This window comes from Delphinus delphis, chromosome 2 (assembly GCF_949987515.2).
Source record: "Delphinus delphis chromosome 2, mDelDel1.2, whole genome shotgun sequence".
NCBI lineage: Eukaryota > Metazoa > Chordata > Mammalia > Artiodactyla > Delphinidae > Delphinus > Delphinus delphis.
In genome coordinates, this window is record NC_082684.1 from 134,812,957 (window position 1) to 134,834,293 (window position 21,337).

The 21,337-nt window shown below is 54.2% G+C and overlaps 2 protein-coding genes across 2 annotated transcripts in view; one reads left to right on the plus strand and one right to left on the minus strand.

Moving 5' to 3' along the window:
* ITGA11 (integrin subunit alpha 11) overlaps window positions 1-21,337 on the plus strand; it is a 63,297-nt gene that overhangs the window by 40,228 nt on the left and 1,732 nt on the right. Inside the window, exons 15-27 of the mRNA XM_060002868.2 lie at window positions 508-650; window positions 2,094-2,204; window positions 5,697-5,782; window positions 7,227-7,434; window positions 9,793-9,891; window positions 11,458-11,534; window positions 13,275-13,364; window positions 14,168-14,258; window positions 15,551-15,664; window positions 15,867-15,953; window positions 17,263-17,373; window positions 17,471-17,566; window positions 20,865-20,978. Coding sequence (XP_059858851.2) covers window positions 508-650; window positions 2,094-2,204; window positions 5,697-5,782; window positions 7,227-7,434; window positions 9,793-9,891; window positions 11,458-11,534; window positions 13,275-13,364; window positions 14,168-14,258; window positions 15,551-15,664; window positions 15,867-15,953; window positions 17,263-17,373; window positions 17,471-17,566; window positions 20,865-20,978 — 1,427 coding nt within the window. The remainder of the gene's footprint in view (window positions 1-507; window positions 651-2,093; window positions 2,205-5,696; window positions 5,783-7,226; window positions 7,435-9,792; window positions 9,892-11,457; window positions 11,535-13,274; window positions 13,365-14,167; window positions 14,259-15,550; window positions 15,665-15,866; window positions 15,954-17,262; window positions 17,374-17,470; window positions 17,567-20,864; window positions 20,979-21,337) is intronic.
* The window catches only part of FEM1B (fem-1 homolog B), a 49,458-nt gene that overhangs the window by 4,683 nt on the left and 23,438 nt on the right, over window positions 1-21,337 (minus strand). The gene's annotated exons all lie outside the window — the stretch shown is intronic.

Consider the following 21,337-nt stretch of genomic DNA (forward strand, 5'->3'; position numbering starts at 1 on the left):
ACCTGGCCAGCCCTCCCTAGTGTGATGGGAACTGCCACCTGCAGAGGCTCGGACCCAGACCTGACGGGATCCTAGAGCCGAGGGCGAGGCCCGGGTAGGTGATGGGAGAGGTGGAGAGGTGTGTTGATGCCAGGAGTGGCTCAAATGGAAGCATCATCCTGACCCCTCATCCTGTCTCCCCTCCTCTTCCACTGCATTCACTCTCCCCTCCATCTTTTCCTCTTTCTTTATGCCTTACTGTCAACTCCATCTTCTTTTCTCCTCCTTCTGCCTCCCTCTTCCTTTAGTTCCTTCCTTTACCCTTTCTCACTGTATCGCTCGCTCTCTGTGTGGGAGTTTCCTGCCTACACTGAGCCTTGTGAGGGGAGAGGAGCAGCACTTCCCCTGGCCAGCCTGGAGGGCTTCCTGGAGGAGGATGACTTTCCAAAGGCTATTTTTAAAGAGAGGCAAACAGTCTTCAATGGAAATGTGGCTCCACCTCCATGGCTTGCCCTCTCCTTCCTCTAGGCATCAGGTATAACGCCACCATGGATGAGAGGCGGTATACGCCGCGGGCCCACCTGGACGAGGGCGGGGACCGGTACACCAACAGAGCTGCCCTGCTCTCCTCCAGCCAGGAACACTGTGAGCGGATCAATTTCCATGTCCTGGTGAGCCAGATGCCCAGCAGCCCCACCCACAGAGCCCAAGCTTCTCCAGGAAGGGGACGGAGCTGGGCGAGGTGCTGCCGTGGGAGAGGCAGAGAGCTCAGCTGGTGCCAGGCTGGTTCTGAGCCCCCAGCAGACCTCAGGAGGCCAGGAAGGGGGCAGTGTCCTGGACCTTGGCCATCCCATACTCATGCCCCAGAGCAAAGGCCACTGGGACACACTACTTCCCACCTCACTCTACCCTCCTCTGAAACCTCTTCTTTGCCAGCTCTCAGATGCCCACCATTTCTTAAGCAGGGGGTGAAATTCAAGGAGGGAGGTGGGCTCAATGACGTCTAGCAGAGAGGACGGCGGTCAGCCAGCCGGGGCCATGGCTCAGAAGGAAGGGATAAGTAGGCATCAGCTAATAATGAAGACCAGGTAAGGTGGACCAGTGGCATAGACAGGCTTGGGGGGAGGAAGAGAGAGATGCCAGACTGCAGAGCGGGAGAACCAGTGGGGGCCTGGTGCATCCACCTGGAAACTGCAGACACCCAGCCACAGCTCCAGCCTCGGAGACACAGGCAGGGGACACTCGGAGCCCACCTGACCCCCATAGTCACTGGGCAAAGGTCAGAGAAACAAGAAGTCCTGGTGTCTGTTAATAGTGTTGCCCCTCTGATGTGTTTACGGGCTGGTTCTCAAAGTGTGGTCCCCAGACCAGCGGCATCTTCATTACCCAGGAACTTTTTAGAATTGCACGTTCTCAAGCTCCATTCCAGACCTAGTGAATCAGAAACTCTCGGGATGGGACTCAGTGTTTTAACCCCCGCCCCCTCCCAGGGTGGGGTTCTGATGCAAGCTCAAGTTTGAAAGTCATTGCCTTAACACAAGGAAGCCACTGGTGTCTAGATTTGGGTTCCATGGCGGGGGCGGGGGGGATTGGGGGATTTTTTAGGCAGCTCTAAGCATCCCCTGGATTGCCGCTATTTTGTTCAACTTTGTTCATTCATTGATTTATTAAGCCTTGTCACAGCGCTAGGACTGTGCTCAGAGGCTTCAGAGAGAGGAGGATTGACACACCATCAGGTAGTTTGGATGCCACGTAAGTGTGTCAGTAACAGGTCTGAACAGAGTGTGGGGATGAGGTGCTGCCTGGCTTCCTAGAGGCCGGCGTGTTGGGGACACAGGTTCCCAACCTTGAAGGACGAGCAGGAGGTGGTGAAACATGCAGGCAGAGGGGTTGGCATATGCTGAGCCAAGGGCCCTTTCCAGGAGCAACACTCTCCTGCTACGGACCCATCTGGGAACCTCCGTGCACTCACGGACGCTAAGCTCCATGGACTCACGCTCAGGGCTGAGGAGGCAGCTACCCTCCCAGCTTCGGGAGGTAGAAGTTCTCTCAGTGGTCCTGGCTATGACACAGATGTTCCCTCTGTCCTCACCCCGTTCTCGTCTCCCACACAGGACACTGCTGACTACGTGAAGCCAGTGACCTTCTCCGTCGAGTACTCCCTGGAGGACCCCGACTATGGCCCCATGCTGGATGACGGCTGGCCCACGACCCTCAGAGTCTCGGTACGTCCTGGTGTCCAGGGCAGCAGCTCTGACACACACCCCACCCCCTCCCCTCGCCTCCTCTCAGAAGCCCAGGCTTTGTGACAGGCACAAAGGAGTTCTTCCCCTGCCCCACCTTCCCACCTCCTGCCCCGCAAATTCCCAACAGGCTCCTCCCCTCCTTCCTCATGACTCGTGCTGAGCAATTTCTTGAAGGTAAGGACCTGGCCTTCTCCTGTGCAAGGCTCCCGTATCCCCAGCAGAGAGTGAGCCCGGAGTGGGTCCTGAGATTCACAGGACCCGAAGGGACCTTAGTTCTCAATCGCCCACTTCCCTCATTGACAGACGAGGACACTGGAGGCCAGAGAGAATGATTCGACCACTAGAGCCTAGTCTGCCCTTGTTGAGTGATCGACTAATCAACAAACAGTCCGCCTAGCCTGCTCCAAGTATTCCAAAAATAAGTAGTTTTAGCCTCATCATTGCCTCTGCACCCCCCAAACCCACCTTTTCTAATCCCTGGCTCTAAGGGCATCAGACTTCTCTGGTAATCTAATATTCAGATGCTCCCTGCATCTGCAACTCCATATAAATCCCACACAAAGAAAACGTCAGACAGTTATCCATTCTGCCTGAGCCGTGCTAGGAGAGCAGGCAAAATAAACGCCAGGGATTGAGGAACAACTTTCAAATATACCACAGTGCTCTTAAGGCCGTGACCTACGAGGCCCAGCCTCTGAGCAGTGTCTCTGAGAATTATTGGGTTGGCCAAAAAGTTCATTCGGTTAATGACTACATTGTTCAATAAAGTTCTTCGTGAAAGTGAAAAATGTGTCTTTTATTTTTACTTAAAACCAAACAAACTGTTTGGCCAACCCACTATATAGAATCCAGCCAGCAAACAACAATTTCAGAATTACTCACGTACTTGCCTGTATTTCTCCTACACAAAAGAACTGTATAGTCAAGAGCAAGGCTTATGAAAATCCCCTCTCTGCTCTCATTCTCCCCCATCAGCCCCCTCAGCTCCTCCCTCTTCCCAGAGCTCCCACATCCTACCACCCACCCCTCAACCTTCACACCTTCCCTCTTCTCCTGATTCTGCATCACAGATGTGTAAGAGAGGCTGTCTGAAAACGCAGTTCAGGAGAGGGGGAGATACTGACCTGGCAAAGCTGGAATCCTCGTTAGTGAGCCACGAGAGGGGGAAAGCTGGGTGCCCTGAATCTTAATATTTTTCCCATCACAGTCATCACAAGGCCACTATAGCAAATGAGTGAGTCCATGTCACTCATTCTATAAGCGTGTTGAAGCCCATGATGCAGAGGAACGTGCAGGGCACTCTCTGCTCTGATGCTGATGATACGGATGCAAGGTGGTGATAAGAGTCATAGGTCAAGTCAAAGAGGGGAGTAAGCTCAGAGGAAGTGTCATCAAGCGGTCAGATGATAGGTCAGGGGGGACTTTCTGGAGGAGGTAGCTTTCCCCTGGACCTTTAGAATAGACGTGAGATGGGGACGATGGGCTTACTCCAGGAAAGCTGACAGCATAGCCAAGGTGTGGACGTGGGAACAAGCAGGGTGAAGGGAAGCGTAAAGAAAGGATGAGAAATAGAGCTGAAAAAGTCAGTCTGGGCATATTACCAAGGGCTTTGGATAGCAGCTAAATGTCTAAAAATCTTGTTAAAATAGATTTCTAGCCCCCAGAAAATTAGAAACATTCTTCCCATCTCTCTGCTACAAATTCTTATTTAGCTTCTCCTCGATGCCCAGCACTGTTCTAGTACCATTAAATCTTGCCTCTTGGGAGAATGAGCCATTCCATACAGTTGAGTGTAACAGTTACTTATCATGTTAAATTATCCCTTTTAATCAAGTGGATAGAAATTTTTCTGAAGGTTATTGTATAGTTTTCACACTTGAACAGTGTGCTGGGCGGGCTGGGGTGTATTTCCTCAGAGACTTGAAATCACTAAGATGAACATAAGTGCTAGAATACAGTGAAGCCCCCGAGGGCTTCCAGAGTGTCTAGAGCTATGTCCTGGCATTGAATGCCTCGCTTTGCCCTCCTTTATATGGCTCTGCTGTCTTCCTTGCTGGCTGCTTCGAGCTGCAAATCCACCATGTGATGGGGAAGCCAAGGGGCAGGCTTGATAGAAACGTGTCTGAAATAAGAGCACATGGATCTGAGTGAGGGCCAGGGAGCTCCCCTCTGAGAAGTTAGTGAATATAAGGTACGCCTGGCCTCTCCTGTCTCCCCTCCCCTGGTTCAGGCTGTGCTCCTGGTGGGGACAGTTCTACTCCTCAGCTCCAGACTTGAACACCCGCCTACCTGCTGAGCCCTTCTCCCTGGATGGGCCACAGGCACTTCAAACTCAGTGTGCCCCAAACTGATCCCCTCCACTGAACCCCTCCATTTATAAATGAATGGTGCGGCCACCCTTCCAGACACTCAAAAGGAAACTTGGCCAACATCCAGGACCCTTTCCTCCCTTTTAGTCCTGATGAACTCCAGGTCCTGCTGCTCTCACCTCTGGGGTTCCTAACCTGTTTACACACACACACACACACACACACACACACACACACACACACACACACACACACACACACACACACACACACACACACACACACACTACCACACCAACACCGTCGTCATCTCTTGCATGAACATTGCAGCAGCGTCCTTAGTGGTCTCTCTGCCTCTACTCTTGACCCTTCCAGTCCATCCACCCACAGCAGCCAGAGGGAGCCTTCGATATGTGGGTCTGGGAGGACACGACCCCAAGACCCTGTTAAGACATGACCCCGCCCATCTCGGCATCTCCTGTACCCCTTACTACAGCAACACTAAACAGCCGTCATTCCCCAAGCTTGCCATGCTGCTTCATGCCTCAGGCCCTTTGCACAGACTCGTCCTTCCTCCCAGACTTCCCTCTCCCTCTGGTCCATCCAGCTAACTCAGTCATCCTTTGGAACTCTGACCTACTGTCATTTCTCTGAAGCCTTCTCATCTGTGGGCCAAAATAACTGTTTCCTCCCCTCTGCCTCTTCTATTCCTCATACAGATTTTTTTTTTTTTTTGCACATTTCACACTATAATTATTTGTTCACACACTCATCTTCCCCATGAGCTGAGAACAGAAGCTGTGTCTTCCTCATCCTATATACCCAGTAACAGAGAGCTTGCTCCCCGCAATAAATGATCAATCAGTGTTGACTGGCACTGGGTAAGTGGGTGTTCTGTGCTAACAGCTCAGCTAGGGACTGAAAGGGACCTGGGAGGAGTTGAGTTTTGAGCCACGTTCTAAAGAAGGGACTGTCTATGCCAAAGCATGAGAAATAGCAGCATGGTGCTGTGAAAAAGGCAGAAAAAACAAAGCCAGTGTCTAGTGCCGCAGAAAGAGGAGCTGGCGTGCTGTGGAGATAAGGGATGGCCCACAGCAGAGATGGGGGCTGGAAGCTCAGGGTGCCCTACCCAGCCACCCATACCTGCCTCTCTCTGGCCCAGGTACCCTTCTGGAATGGCTGCAATGAGGATGAGCACTGTGTCCCTGACCTCCTGCTGGACGCCCGCAGTGACCTGCCCACAGCCATGTGAGTAGGCTTCTCCCCACCCCCACACTGACTCCTTTCCCTTCCCTGCTGGTGGATCTAGCCTCCCAGGGCCCTGGATGACAGTCCTGCACATGCTTCTCCTAGGCAGCGAGGACCAAACACTGAACTTGGAGCATGGTTCTAGCTCAGGCTCTGCCTCTAACTCCTGTGTGACCTCAGGCAAATACCTTGCCCTCTCTGGGCCTCAATGACCTCCTCTGTAAAATGAATACTGTTAGTCTAATCCAACCTCCTCAAACTTTTGTTTAGAAAAGGAATCCTTTCTTTGGAGCCTGCACTATAAAACAGATAAAAGGTAGAGACTGAGGACCTAGAGTTCTTGGTGTTCATTGTCTAACCCCCAGACTAGATGACTTCTAAGGTCCATGGACTGACCACTTGGGCTCAGTACTAAGGAGATTAGCAGAGGATGAGTAGGGTGCTCACAATCCCCTGGAGGAAATAAACTGACAGGGCTTCCCTGGTGGCGCAGTGGTTAAGAATCCGCCTGCCAAGGCAGGGGACACGGGTTCGAGCCCTGGTCCAGGGAGGTCCCACATGCCGTGAAGCAACCAAGCCCGTGCACCACAACTACTGAGCCTGCGCTGTAGAGCCCATATGCCACAACTACTGAAGCCCGCGTGCCTAGGGCCCATGCTCCGCAACAAGAGAAGCCACCACAATGAGAAGCCCATGCACTGCCACGAAGAGTAGTTCCCGCTCACTGCAACTAGAGAAAGCCCACGTGCGGCAACAAAGACCCAACGCGGCCAAAAATAAATTAAAATAAAATAAATTTATAAAAAAAAAAGAAACTGGCAGACAAGGAAAAATACTGATCCTATTTCAAATTTATGTAATATATTTTAAAATAATTTATGCTCAGCTTTTATTCAACTATGAAATGATTAGATAGAAGATACATATACAATAAATGGAAATAATACAACACTACTGTATATAAAAATAGATAAAAAACAAGGATCTACTGTACAGCACAGGGAACTATATTCAATATCTTATAATAACCTATAAGGGAAAAGAATCTGAGAGAATATATGTGTGTGTGTATGTGTGTGTGTGTGTGTGTGTGTGTGTGTGTGTGTGTGTGTGTGTGTATACATATATATATATGTCTGAATCACTTTGCTGTACCTGAAACTAACACAACATTGTAAATCAACTATACTTCAATAAAAATATAAATAATAGAATAAATAAAAAATAGAAATAGTACATCCAAACCTTGTAGAAGGATGAAGAAGCAAAGATTCTAACCATCTAGGCTAATAATCAGGCTTGTCTCCATATTGAGCTCTGAGCTTCCTGGCAGCCAAAGCCAAAAGGAAAACATGCTGATTGGAGAGGTGATACATGCCCAGTGAGGTCTACCCCTGCATTCCCCATTCCATGTGCCTGATTCCTGCTGGTCTCTTTCCCACAGGGAGTACTGCCAGAGGGTGCTGAGGAAGCCTGCCCAGGACTGCTCTGCGTACACACTGTCCTTTGACACCACGGTTTTCATCATAGAGAGCACACGGCGGCGGGTGGCAGTGGAGGCCCTGCTGGAGAACAAGGGCGAGAACGCCTACAGCACAGTCCTAAATATTTCACAGTCAGCAAACCTGCAGTTTGCCAGCTTGATCCAGAAGGTAAGACCTCGGTGGCCTGCCTGGCCTGCCTCAGGGGAGGGGCTGAGGCGGGAAAGGAGGGGTCCAGGTAGGGGGCCCGGCTGCACGTTAGAATCACCTGGGAGCTTAAAGATACCTGTGTTCAGACTTCTCCAGGACTTTCTAATTGATGTGGTCTGGGTGGGGCCTGGGTCAGTCCACTTCTAAAGCTGCCCAGGTGATGTCACTATGCAGTCCGGGCTGAGAAACATGGGGAGAGGGTGGTCTGAGCCTTTCAGACCATGGAGAGGAATATCCTTCAGCCTGCGCCCTTGGCCCTTGTTAGGGGCACACACACACATACACACACCCGCACATGTGCACACTAGTGCATACACACCCTCTGCCTACAGTTCATCCTCCAGGCTTTTCCACAACAGTCCTTCTAACAAGAATCAGAACCGATTTCTCCCCACTTTAAAACCTCCCATCATCCCCAGTTGCTTTCACAACAGATCCCGAACTCCTTGTGGTTGCACTCAAGGCCCTTCCTGCTTCCCCAGCCACACCTGCCACTTCTGCCCTCACCCCAACACCGGTAGTCCCACTGGCCCCCACTGTTTCCCAGCGCACCTGCCCTTTCACACCAAGGCCCTACCGACCACAGACCCCTGCCTGAGACCCCCTCCATCATTTCCTGAGAAGCTCCTGCTTCCTCGTGGTAACCCCTTACAACGCCTGCTTACATTTCACCCTCACAACAACTCCAGGAGGTGATGGTGGTCATCGTATCCCCCTTTACAGAGGAGGAAACTGAGGCACAGAGAGGGGTTAAGTGGCCTGAACAGGACCACACAGCCAGCAAGTGGCAAAGCGGGATTCCCACCCAGCAGCTGGCTCCGGAGCCCACGTTTCACAAGAGAGCATGGTCCCCATGCCACGCTCTCTGGGGTGGCTTCCTGAAGCCCCAAAAGGCCACACAGGGCCCCTCGGCCCTCACAGCTCCCTGGCGCAGCCCTATGTGTGCTCTGTGGAAATCATCAGTGTCGAGCGCGAGCACTGCCCTGTTATAACCCTGAACTCCCAGAGGGTGAGTGCCCTGTCTCAGCCACATCTGTCCCCAGGGCTGGGCACAGAGAAGTCCCTCAAGACATGTCTGTTGAATCATCCTAGGACATCGTTGTCATGTGCGTGTACTGGGGTTCCCACGTCCCCTCAAACACAGTCTGTCCTCACAGATCTCCGTGTCCACCTGGAGCCTGGGGTGCAGCATAGGAGAGCCAGCAGTGCCCTTCTGTCCTCACCTCCACCACCCCTTCCTCACTGGACTGGAGAGAGGCAGGACGGGCCCCTCCTCAGCCACACACACACACACACACACGCACGCACACACACGCACACACACATACACGCGAGCTGTTTTATAGCCAGAAGGGGAAGCTGAGTGGAGTGAGGCCCCCGAGAAAAGAGGGGGCTGCCTGCGGTGTCCTCCCTTTCCCCTCGGTGGGCCCCCAGTGTCCTCAGACAGACTTCAACTTCAGTGCAAAGGACCTGAAGGAGGGGCTGTCAGTGCAAAGTCAGTCCCTCTGTCAGGCCCAGGTCCTGTTCCAGGGCCCAGAGTGAAGACGACCAGCCCACCTGATGGTCTTTCAAAGTCCTCTCCTCCCAGAGGTTTTGTGTCTGTTTGGCTTTAGGGTATTTAGGGGAGACTGAGCCCCAAACCTGCATCCATCTCTTCCTGCTTCCCTGGCCCTGAACTTTCCAAGACCCATCTCATGCCTGTTCATAACCCTAGGGGGGAGGAATCATGGAATTTTGCTTCTGTGACGCGGAAGGGCTTTGGAAACGTGTTCTGTGAAACGCCGTGTCTGTACACACACAGGCGCGTGAGCACACACACTTGGCAGGTGGTGTGTGTAGGGCTAGCCTGCAGCCTGGCTCCTTCACCTCCCCAGCGTCCATCCCCAGCCCGGGAGATGCTCACAGCTGGAGCTCAGCAGGGACCTCGAGTGGAGGAAGCCACTTGCTGGTGGTCTGCGCTAGTTACCTCCCGTCTCTGGGGCTCAGTGACCCCACCTGTAAGCTGGATGATAAGTCCCGCCTCTGGGCTTGATCCAGAGAGAATGACAAATCATATACGTGAGCGCCTGCCCACTCTCTCCACGACCCGTCACAGCGGAGCCAGTCCTCCGCCCCCGCACCGGCCTCCCACCATGCTTTGCGCTTTCCGCACCCAGAGCCAAGCCGCACCCGAGCCTCCAGGGCCCCTGTGGTCCCAGGATCTGTAGCCTGTGCTGCAGCTTCAGCCTGGGCAGTTGGGGGGCCAGGGGCAAGGGTGGCCCCCCCACCCGGGTCTCGGGCCCCACCTAACTGGTGCCCGTGATTCCCCCATCGCCCCAGGACGACTCGGACGGCAGCATCGAGTGTGTGAACGAGGAGAAGAGGCTCCACAAGAAAGTCTGCAATGTCAGCTACCCCTTCTTCCGGGCCAAGGCCAAGGTTGGCGCTGGGGTGGTGTGGGGAGGGAACGGGGCGGGTCGGGGAGGCACAGGGGAGGCAAGAGAAGTGGAAGGGAACAGCGCGGAGGACTGGGGAGGGACAGAGAGGCCTGAGGACGCCTTTTAAGTAGGTTGGTTTTTTCTCCCATGAAATGGCCTTCAAGTGACCTAATTACCCAGCCATCCCCAGGGCTGACAGCACACCCCAGGAGAGCATCAGGACCCTCACCTCAGGGGGAATCCTACCACTCCCACCCACCACTCTCCCACCTCCTCTTGGCCATTTACCCCACTGTCCTGAATCCTAACCCGTTTTTAGAATGTCCAGCCTCTGTCATGGTGCTGTGCCTGGGGAGAGATGGGAAGAAAAACGAACGTTTCTTGAGCGCCTACCATGTGCTTAAAAGTACATGTGAAAAGAGTGTAGGGATGGGAGAGGTAGACTCCAAACCGTGGGGATGTTTGCCCATCACCCCCGGGCAGTAGGCAGGCCCTGAAGGTTCTAGAGCAAGAGGAGACCTGACTGAGGCTGAGCTGCTTGTAGAGTGGAAACCAGACAGAGGGGAGCTTGAGGTAGGGGCCACCTAGAGAGCAGCAGTGTGTTCCCAAGAGCAAGGTCTGCAAGGCTGGGGGAAAGGGAGGAGAAGGGGGAGGGAGATTAGGGCTCCTGGCAAAAGAACCTCCCCAGTGCGACAAAAGTCAAGATTGTGGTTTTTGAGGTGAGGCGCTGACGCACCCAGGAGCTCTTGGGTGAAGACCCAGGGGGAGCAGCGCACAGCCCAAGCTTCCCCACCCGATCCTGCAGCGCTCAAGGAGTAGCCATCCCCGCACCCCACCCCTGCCACCAGGTCTCCTTGGGAAACCCTGTGAGGGTCAGACCTGGGAAGAGCACGAGAGGTCTGTGCAAAGCCCCAGTAGCGCCACCAGGTGGGGCAGAAGGTAGCAAAGAGGGTCAGATGTCAAAGGGCACAATCAGGGGACCCAGGCCCTACTCCTGGGTGAAGGCCAAGGGAAGCACCAGGACCTGGGCAGTCAGAGCGGTGGGAGGGCCGCTGGACAAGGAGACAGGTGTGTGACTAGCCTCTGGGTAGCCTGGGACAGCCTTCACCCTTCTCAGCCTCACACCTGTTCACACGCAAGAACAGGGGGTGCATGAGGGGGTCTTATCACTAGATTCTGGCCCCCACTTCCTGCGATGCATGTTGATGGCCATCTCCCCTTCCTACCATCAAGTGCCCCCCAGAACTTCCTGCAGAAAGAGTCTGAAGTTGGATTTGCAGTCTTCTGGTTGCCTGTAGTTAAAAACAAAAAGGGAGAGGGTGGAGGGCTGGCCTCACAGCCAAGAAGCCCCAGCAGGGGAGCTGTTGACCTCGGCTGCTTCCCCGCCATGGCCCCTGAGCTCAGCTCACACTACTCCAGCACCTGGTCCTCCCTCCCCCAGCCCACTCCCTGCCAGCAGGGCCCACCAAAAGGGCAGGGGTTGGGAGGGGCGGGCCAGGGCTGGTATGGGCAGTGCTCAGACAGGCAGTTCCCAGCCAGTCCGGCTCCAGCGACTTCTTCCTTGTAGGTGGCTTTCCGTCTCGATTTCGAGTTCAGCAAATCGGTCTTCCTGCACCACATGGAGATCCAGCTCACAGCGGGCAGGTCAGGGCTTGTCTGCTCCTTCTCCCTCCCTGCTCACTACTCCTGGGCCCTGTTCTGCTGCTGGGAACTGCCCCTCCCCACACCAAATCCCCCACCAAGCCTTGTCCATCGCTGCCCTGCCTGGGAGGGCCCTGGGTCAGTCCCCAGGTGCGGGCCAACCTGCTGCCTGCTGTGCTGCTGCCATTCTTCGTTCCTGGGCAGCTTGGATATAAATAATAATACCCTCAGCTTTCTACAGCATTTTATATAGCAATTATTTAAAAGCCCTACAGTTATAAAGTACTATGCACGTAATATCTCAGTCAGTCCTCACAGCAGCGCCTTAAGACAAGCAAAGCAGGGCTTATTCCCCACCCCACCCCACCTCCCAAGTTACAGGTAAGAAAAGGAAAGCTCAGAGAGGTTGAGTGAATTTCCCAACAACACACAGCATGTAAATAGCACAGTTGGGAGCTAACTAGTTTTCCTACTCCTTATCCAGTGCTCTTTATGTCCTGGTCACTTCTCTCCCCTTGGAAACTTCCAATTTTAAAAGACCTTTCATTACTCTATGTGGGTCTGTCTGTCTGTCTGTCTCCCAGGCCTCCCTGAGGCAGCTTGCTGTAGGTTGACCCCGTGAATCGCCCACGTCAGTAATAAACACACGGAGGTGAGGAGGAATTCTGGCTGGAGCCTTATAAACCCTCCTGAGAACTTCTCCACACTGAGAAATAAACACTGCAGGCAAACCGAGCACCAACATTCCAACACACACACCCATGCACAAACCAGTCAGCAGTCACAGGAGTGCTGGGGGTCAACACAGCAGCACGTGCGTGTATCCAGGTATAGTTAGCCAAACTGTGCACTCTGGTGGAATCCTCACTTGACGTGAGGAGAAGTTTGTAAGATGTGTTGATATCTTAAGGCCTCCCTCTTAGAAAGCAGTTTGTTCTCACAGGGCCATGAACGCCCTTGCCTGCAGTGTCCTTGGCAGTGTGGGTGCTGGCGGGTGTTTGTGAGTTAGGCATATATAGGCAGGGGACACTGGGCATCTGTGTGTGTCAGATCTCCCTTTTCTAACTAAGCACCTATCTGGGGTAAGGTTTCCGAAGGAAATCAAACAGTGTATGTCATGAGCAGAAATCACACCTTTTTTATGTCTAAATGATCTGCTCTGGTAGTTCACGGTGCTCAGAAGCGAAGGGAAGCATATTCAACAAAACTTCCTCTAATGCCTCTGAATTTCACTCTCCAGCCTTTTCAAGGCAGCATAGCCCCCATGGGAGCTGGCGCACCCCTAGTCAGCTCACGGGGGGTCGGCTCAAGGGTCAGTAAACGCTCTGCTGTGAATTCCTCATGCTCTTCCCCTCTCTTGGGCAGACCCTTGCCCTGGAGGCATCATCTCCCGGGGCGGGGGGCGGGGGGTAGGTAGCATAGGATTTGCCCATCTGACAGATGAGGAGGGCACACAGGCCGCTGTGACCAAGCTGGCGCCGTCCTCCCAGCCTCCAGCCCAGATGTGCTACACCCAGAAAGAGGGCAGGGAAAGCTGAGGTCTCCAGGTCCCCTGCCTCCCCGGCCCTTCCCCTCCCGGAAGACCCCTCTGATGACCCTGCTGGCTGGCTGCTCTGGTGCAGCAGACCTAGACGCACGGGGATGCTGCTTCTCAGCCCGACTTGGAACCCCCCTGCTGCCCTGAGCTGGGTGGAGGGAGGGCTGTCCCTTCCTGACCACAGGCGCTGCCGGCTCTCCTTGCAGTGACAGTGACGAAGAAGAGAGCACCAAGGAAGACAACACGGCCCTCCTACGCTTGCACCTCAAGTATGAGGCTGACGTGCTCTTCACCAGGTGGGCCGCGGCCCCAGGGCCCTCGTGCTGAGGGACTATGGGAAGCAGCCGGGTATGCCCCTTGAGAGTGCACCCGCCTTGTCCATGGAGGGGAGGTGGCATCAACATGGAGGAAGAAGAGATACAGACCTGGTCCCCAGGGAGCTCCCCGCAGTGGGGGAGGGGGAGGGCTGGAGCAGCAGGCAGTAGCCACCCCAGGTGCAGGCTATAAGCGGAGGAATGGTCTGCAGAGAATTTTAAAATAGTCAAACCTGCTAAAAAGTCCATCTGCATTTCATTACCACTTTGCACTAGCAATTCTAAATAGCATCAGTGAGAAAATGCTTCTCCCTGCAGGGCAGACTGCTCCCACCGCCCACCCACCTCAGTCTGCCAGTGGTCCCCAGTGTGCCCCCTGAGAGCTCCCAGGAGGGCAGAGAAGTCAGAAGGTAACCACAAACAGACAGAAAGTTCAGGCCCTCCCATGGCCACCACTAGAGGCTGGAACGCTGCACAGTGGGCAAGTTCATGATCAAAAGAGGCCGTGCCCCTGGGCAGGAGGCAAGGGCAGGGGTGGCAAATAACTTGCTCTTCTGGTTCATGGCCATCCCACACACGAGGCAGACATTGCTAATTGATCTCAGAGTTTATTCCTGCTGAGCCTCAGAATCCTTCCCAACACAGCACTCCCAGTGGACACAAGAGGAAACGTATTTGCTGTGGTCTAGGGGGAGGTGGGTGCATGCCCACACCCTCTTCCATTCGTTTATCCATCTAGCCTACACTGACTGAGCTCATGGCGACCCTGTCCTCTGTCCCTGCAGGAGCAGCAGCCTGAGCCACTACGAGGTCAAGCCCAACAGCTCGCTGGAGAGATACCATGGCATTGGGCCTCCCTTCAACTGTGTTTTCAAGGTTAGTCTGGAAGGGAGTCAAGCAGACAGCGAAAGACAGGAGCTGAGGATCCCCCATCTGGGAGGGGAGGAATCTGGAATCATTGCTAGCGCCTGGGGTTCAGCCTCAACCCTGCCACCCATTCACTGTGTGACTTTAGGCAAGTCCCTTCCCCTCTCTGGGGCTCTCAGTCCTCATCTGGAAAATTATAGGGCTGAACTGGGAGGACGTGTCAGTGAAGATTAGGTGTAGCTGCTTATAATTTTTTAAAGTATGAGAAAAAAAACAGTGGTCTAAATGCCCTGGGGTTTATTCTCTCCCATAAAAGAAGTCCAGAGTTGGCAGCTTTACAGAGTCATCCGGGATTGGGTCTCCTTGTGTCTGTTCCACCATCCTCAACATGCAATCATCAGCCTATCAAGTTCACCTCATAGTCCAAGGTGGCTGCAGCTCCAGCCATCACGTTCTCATTCCAGGAAGAAGGAAGGGGAGAAGAGCAGACCAGACCCCTGCCTACTAAGAAACCTCCTTGGCAGTTCCTTGCACTTCCAATTAGTTCTCTTTGTCCAAAACGGTGTGATTCAGCTGTACGGGAGGCTAGGAAATATGCCTTTTTGTCTTGCTTTCTGTCACTAAGGAAGGAGGGAGAAGGAGAATTAGGAAGCAGTTTAGAGTCTCTGCCACAGTGTGCCCCAAGATCTCCCCAGCCCTGAACTGCTGAGTGAGAATTGGGAGCAGGCAGACAGCTGGAAACATGCAGGTGCCTCAGTGGCTCATCCAAGAGAGATTTAGTAACCTGCCCAAGGCCACACGGCTCATCTGTGGCGGCAGCCCCATGTTATGTGCTCAGACTTTCTGATTCCAAAGCCCTATTTGTGATCACTGTGACTCTGACACCAAATGTGTCACGGCTAGAATGTGAACCAACACACGCTCACTATTTACATCCTGCATCAGTTACTGATTATTTCTCACAATAAAGGAATTGTTGTCACCACCTCCACCCCGACCTCTGTCGAGGGAGGCCACCAGCACCACAGCCAAGAGAGGGTGAAAAGGGAAGTAACCCTTGCTGTCAGCCTCGTGGCCCCCGAGTGACCCATCCTCAGCCTCCAGGAGCCCATCCCTTTCAGCTTTCATGCAGTTTCATCCTGTAGCCCCCCGCTGAGATCTGGAAGAGCTTTGGAGCATCTACAGTGAAAAAGCCAGGGGGCTTGAAGGGGCCTGGCTGGGGGGGATCGCCCCGTGAGCCTCGTCCTCCACCCCCCAACTGCTGCTGGGTGTACTGACACCTCCCCCCACTCCGGCCACAGATCCAAAACTTGGGCTTGTTCCCCATCCACGGGGTGATGATGAAGTTCACTGTTCCCATCGCAACCAGGGGTGGCAACCGGCTGCTGCTGCTGAAGGGCTTCCTCGCTGACCAGGTACCCATGCCCCGGGGGGCCAGCACAGGGGAGGGGACAAACATATCCCTAGGTGTGCCCCCAAGTCCCCAGACCACAGCTCCTTCTCCCGAGCCCAGGGCCAGCCGGGCCTTCTCTGGGCAGAGGAGGAGAGAGGACCGTGTCCGGGACGCCGAGTCTGCCAGTGCTGGTGGCGAGGCTGGTTGCGTGTGTCCTCGTGCAGGCAAACACGTCCTGTAACATCTGGGGGAACAGCACTGAGTACCGGCACGCCCCGACGGAGGAGGACCTGAGTCGTGCCCCACAGCTGGTGAGTGTCCCCTGCACCAAGAGCCCCGGGGGACGAGGAGAGGGGGCTGCCTGAGCTCCTTGTCCAGTAGTTGGTCCAGAAGAGCTTGTCGAGCACCTCTATGTCCCAACCTCAAACTGAAAGGACACAGAATAAGGAAAAGATACTTCTTGCCCTTAGTGAGCTCACCATCTCACAGGAGACATGGGATTGAGTGTAAAGAAGCCAAGTAGCGAGGCTGGGATACGTGTCAAGTGAGGGGCAGTGGAGCAGACAACCTCGAGTAGAGAAGCAGGGGTCGTGGACTTGCCCCTGTGCCTAAAAGGGCCGGTAGGATATGGACAAGCAGAGGGAGGAGGAAGGAGCAAGACCACACGGGGCTTGTATTGGAGACACTGACCACATCACCTGGGGCCTCCCTGCCCCCAGAGATGGAAGGCAGCCCAGCTCCCACTCCTGAGGCCCTCCCCAAGACATCTGCTAGTGTCCAGGTTTCTGTTCCCAGGGCTGCCTCTGTCCCCACATACCAATTTCTGAGCGTGCCTTCACTATTCCTTACCCAAATAAAAATCTTAGCTATTTTCATTTTGTTCATTTTCAAATGCCTCATACAAAGCATCTTTGGCGTGTAGTGCGCTTTACTGAAGACTTGAACTTGGGTGGGGTGAGGTGGCTGCGAGGGAGCAACACAAGTAAGTTTGACCTGATAAATCTTCATTATTTGATGATTTGTTTGGGTTTTCTATTAGGACGGTGGTATCTGCAAGTAATGATAGTTTTAGTTTTACCACTCAATCCTTTTAAATTGTTTTTCCTGTCTTATTGCTCTGGCTATAAGGGCAATGGTAAACAGAAATGATGACCGTCTTGTCTTGATCCTGCTTTTAAAGGGATTATTTTTAATTTTTCATTATTAAATGTGATACTTGCCACAGACTTTTTAAAATAAGCACCCTTATTCAGATTCAGGACATTCCCTGGGAGTTTTTATCATAAACAGAAGTTGGATTTCATAAAAGGCTTTTTTCTGCATCTGTTGCAGTAATACTATCATTTTCCCTTTAATGCGTTTGTATGGTGGTGACATTTATAGGCGCCCTAACGTTGACCCAAAGTTCTGTTCCTGAAATACACCCAGTTATGCACAACTTCAAGTGGAGCATCGGATATACCGTCCTTACCTTGTCCTCCACCCCCATCCCCTTCCTTCTTCCTTGTCCTCTGCCCCTCCTACCTCAGGAACAAAACCCCACTTGGTCAAGCTGGGCAGCTGAGCCATCTCTCTGGTGGCCAAGCCCCTGCTCACCCTAAGACCCACCTTCTCTTTCAGAATCACAGCAACGCTGATGTAGTTTCCATCAACTGCAATGTGAGGCTGGCCCCCAACCAGGAAATCAGTTTCCATCTGCTGGGGAACCTGTGGTTGAGGTCCCTAAAAGCAGTAAGTAGAGCCCCGGGGGCCAGGCTGGAGGAGGCAGGTGCTGGGGAGTCTCCCCCCGGAGAGGGGCCAGAACCTGACAAGGCCTCTGATTACACAGCTCAAGTACAAGTTGATGAGAATCACAGTCCATGCAGCCTTGCAGAGGCAGTTCCACAGCCCTTTCATCTTCCGCGAGGAGGATCCCAGCCGCCAGGTGAGCACTGGGAACCCTGCAGACCTGGGCCTGGGCCAGGCCAGCTTGGGGAAGGGTAGCCCCTTCCCCGAGAGTTTTCCTACGCCCCCTGCAGGAGAGAGATGGACAGGCCTGCCAGCAGTTAGTGCAGCATCAGAGGTGAGGGAAAATCAAGACAAACAGGCTGTTAGGGGCAAAACTGGGGAGAACAGGGCCAGAAATAGGCATTGGCGCTGTCCCTCGGGGGCACCAAGCGCTGCACCTCAACAGCCCCCGGAGGCGAAGAAGGAGGGACACCTGCGTGTTTTGCACTAGAGGAAGCGGAAGTACAACCCAGGCCTGCCTGCCTGCCCACCTGCTTCAGGGCGGCGAGGCTGGGTCTCGGCAGGCTGGCAGCTTAGAACGGCCAGCCAACCCTCCCCTCCTCATGCATCCGCGCCTCAAATCTAATGAATGAAGTCTGCTGCGAAGTGAAGTTGTGAAGATCGAGGGACTCGAGCTATCTCTGAACTGGAACTCTTTCTGAATTGAGTAAAACTGGACTGTCTCCGCTCAGACTGGCTTGAATCAGGGTCTAGGAAAGGGGTGAGGCTCCCTGTGGTGCTCTCTGGGAAAATGAGAAATTGGGTCTTGAAAAAAAGGCGGGTCCTCTGGAAGGAGCCGGGCGTCTCGGGCGTGGGACGCTGCTGCCCTCCACTGGCCACATCCCCAGCCCTGGCCTGGGCTCCGGGTGAGCGTCCTGTACCAGATGCGCAGTCACCCACCAGCCCCACCCCAGGAGACACTGGAGAGCAAAATGGGCCTGGTCAGGAAGCCAGACCTCCATAAAACACACACGTCGATCCCAAACAGCGTGTGGGTGTGCCAGGCGGAGGGGGAGCCGGCACAGAAGCCCGAGGCAGCATTCAGCAGATCTACCCGAGGAGCTGTTTTATTTGTTCCTTCTTCAGCATTTGTCAGGTGTTCATCCTGTGACTCAGGCTCACCCCCCAGATGAATTAGGCAGACAAGGGGGCGAGGACAACGAAGTGTGGGTGCAGTCTGGGGGAGAGCACAGGCGCTGGCATGGGGGTTGGTCAGAGCAAGCCATGTCCAGGGAAGGCTTTCTGGAGGAGACGGTCCACTTGACCTGAATCTTGAGAGACATGTGGGAATTTTCCAGGCAATCACGCGAGAAGAGGCATGGTACAGACACCCCACGCACACACAGACCACCCCTTTCTCTGCACTAGTCCATTTGTCATTTACTAGTTTAAGTGATTTCTCCTTCCACTCCCACTTCCCGCCCCCAAAAACCCCTCTTATACGCTCTGGATGCCTCACTTCTCTTAGAAAGCCAGCAACCCAAAATTTAAGCCCCTGTTGCCTTGGCTCTGTGCGAGGTGCTGGTGTGGGAAGGCAGGGCCAGCTCCCAGCCTTCAGGGATGGAAAGAGCACAGAAGGGACCTGCTCTTGGTGGAGCCCTACCTATGTGCCGGGCACCGCAACAGACACTTGCCGTGTTACCCTGCTTACTCCTCACAGCAGTGTGAGGGGCGTCCCCACGTCCATTTTTCAGATATGGAAACGGAGGCTGTGTGAGGTAAGGCGGAAGGGGAGCAGGCTTGCCTCAAGGTGAATAGAGGGTCGCTGGCCAAGCCGGGCTCCGCCACGCTGTCGTGGGTACGTTCGTTCAGGCTTTCAGCGCGTTGACTGAGCTCCTGCTCTGTCCCAGGCACCGTTCCAGGCACTGAGGATAGAGCAGTGAGCAAAATAGATAAAGCCCCTGCTCTCCCTGGAGCTGACACTCTAGATGGGGGTGGGGGGAAGAGTCAACGAACATAAATACATACAATGTCAGTGGTGATAAGGTCTGCCCAGAAAAACACAGGTGCGTAAGGGTGGAGACGAGGGGTGTTATTTTATACAGGGAGACTGGGGAAAGCCTATAAGGGGACAGCAGACAGAGACTAGAAGAAATACAGTGGTGTCATGCAGCGAAGCGGGTTGGGGGAGCCCCACCAGCAGAAGGAACAGCAATGCAAAGCCCCAGCAGCAGGCGTGTGCTGGGCGTGTTGGCAGCCGGCTGGCTGAGGGCTGGAGTAGAGAGAGCAAGGGGCAGAGGAGGAGATGAGGCCGGCGAGATAAGCAGGGCCGGAGGGTGTAGGGCCTTGCAGGCCAGGACAAGGACTCTGTTTTTCACTCTGAGGAAGATGGGAAAACCTGGAGGACAGAGCAGAGCAGAGAATAAATCCCCTGCCTCTGGCTACTATTCCAAGAACAGACTGTAGGGGGCGATACACAAGCAGAAGGGGCAGCTAGGTGGCTGCTGCGGTCTCCAGGTGGGAGATGAGGGTGCTCAGTCCAAAGAGGTAGCCTTGGTGGTGGCAGGAGTGGCCACATTCTGGGTGTTTCAAAGGTAGAGCAGATAGACTTTGCCGGAGTCCACGTGGGTGTGAAAGTGAGAGTCAGCGACCAATACAAGAAGCAAGAGCAAGGAAGGACAAGGCTGCCATTTGCTTTGAGGGGAAAGATGTTGAAGGAACAGGTTTGAGGGTGAGGAGTGAGATCAGGAGTTTACTTGGGGACCTGTTAAAGATGCCAGGCAGGCCGAGTAGACAGTTGGATATGAGTCTGGAATGCAGTGGAGAGTCCAGGTAGCAGGTAGCAATGTGAAAGCATCAGCAGGCATAAAGATGGTTACGGCCCTAGGACTGAGTGAGCTTCCCCGGGGCTGCGTTAGGGCTCTCACGGCCCTGGGCACTTTTGCTTTCAGGGCCTTACTCCATAACCAAGATTTTTTTAAAAAGCATTATTTTCTGACTTGGTCTGTATAAAGACAAATATAATCCAGACAAGATTATCTTTTTTTATTCTAACTTTAAAAGAAACTAGAACACTTCTGTGGACCCCTAAAAGCACCATGGACCCTGGGCGCCGTGCCCACGGTACCTACTCCATAAGTCAGCCCCGAGCTCACCAGAGCCATGGGACACACCAACACTTAGGAAGCAGCAAAGAGAGCAAGAAAGAGTGTCCCATGTGGTAGAAGGAGAAAGCAGGGAGAGTGGAGTGGCCCCAGGCCCAAGGCAGAAAGCGTCTCAAAGAGGAGGTGGAATCACTTGGTCACTTAAGTCAGATGCCTGCTGCACCAGGGCTGGGAGCTCTGAGGCCTCTCAGCAGGCTGGTGCAACCCATCCCTTCAGCATCTCCCTGAGGAAGGGGATGCAGCTCTCCCACCAGGTGCCTGCTGTCTCCTACCCTCCTGCCCCTCCCCAGGCTACCACCTGGGCCCCAGAACAGTAGCGCTGTTGACCTGGCCTCACCCCTCACCTTGCAGATCACATTTGAGATCTCCAAGCAAGAGGACTCACAGATCCCCATCTGGATCATCGTGGGCAGCTCCCTGGGGGGCCTCCTGCTGCTGGCGCTGCTGGTCCTGGCACTGTGGAAGGTGAGGGCCCCCGCAGGGTGCAGGTGGGGGGCAGCATCCTGGCTGTCCGGGCCTGGGGCCTCCGCCTCTGAGCTCTGTGGCCAGTCCCCATGTTCTCCTCCGCGTGGGAGCTGGGGCCCACCCAGCCTCCTCCCCAGAACTTGCCGACTCCTCACCACAGCAGGCAGATGGGCTAGGGCCACCAAAGGGTACTCAGCCTACAGCTCCAACCCTTTTGTGGGTCCCTCTGAGAACCTAATGAAAGCTAGGCTTCCTCTGATCAGAAAAAAAGCAAGCACACGCAGCCACAAAATGTCTCCAACCATGTCAGACTGTTAAGTCCCCCAAAAGCCCTGCTCCGTCTCTGAGCCTCAGGCTAA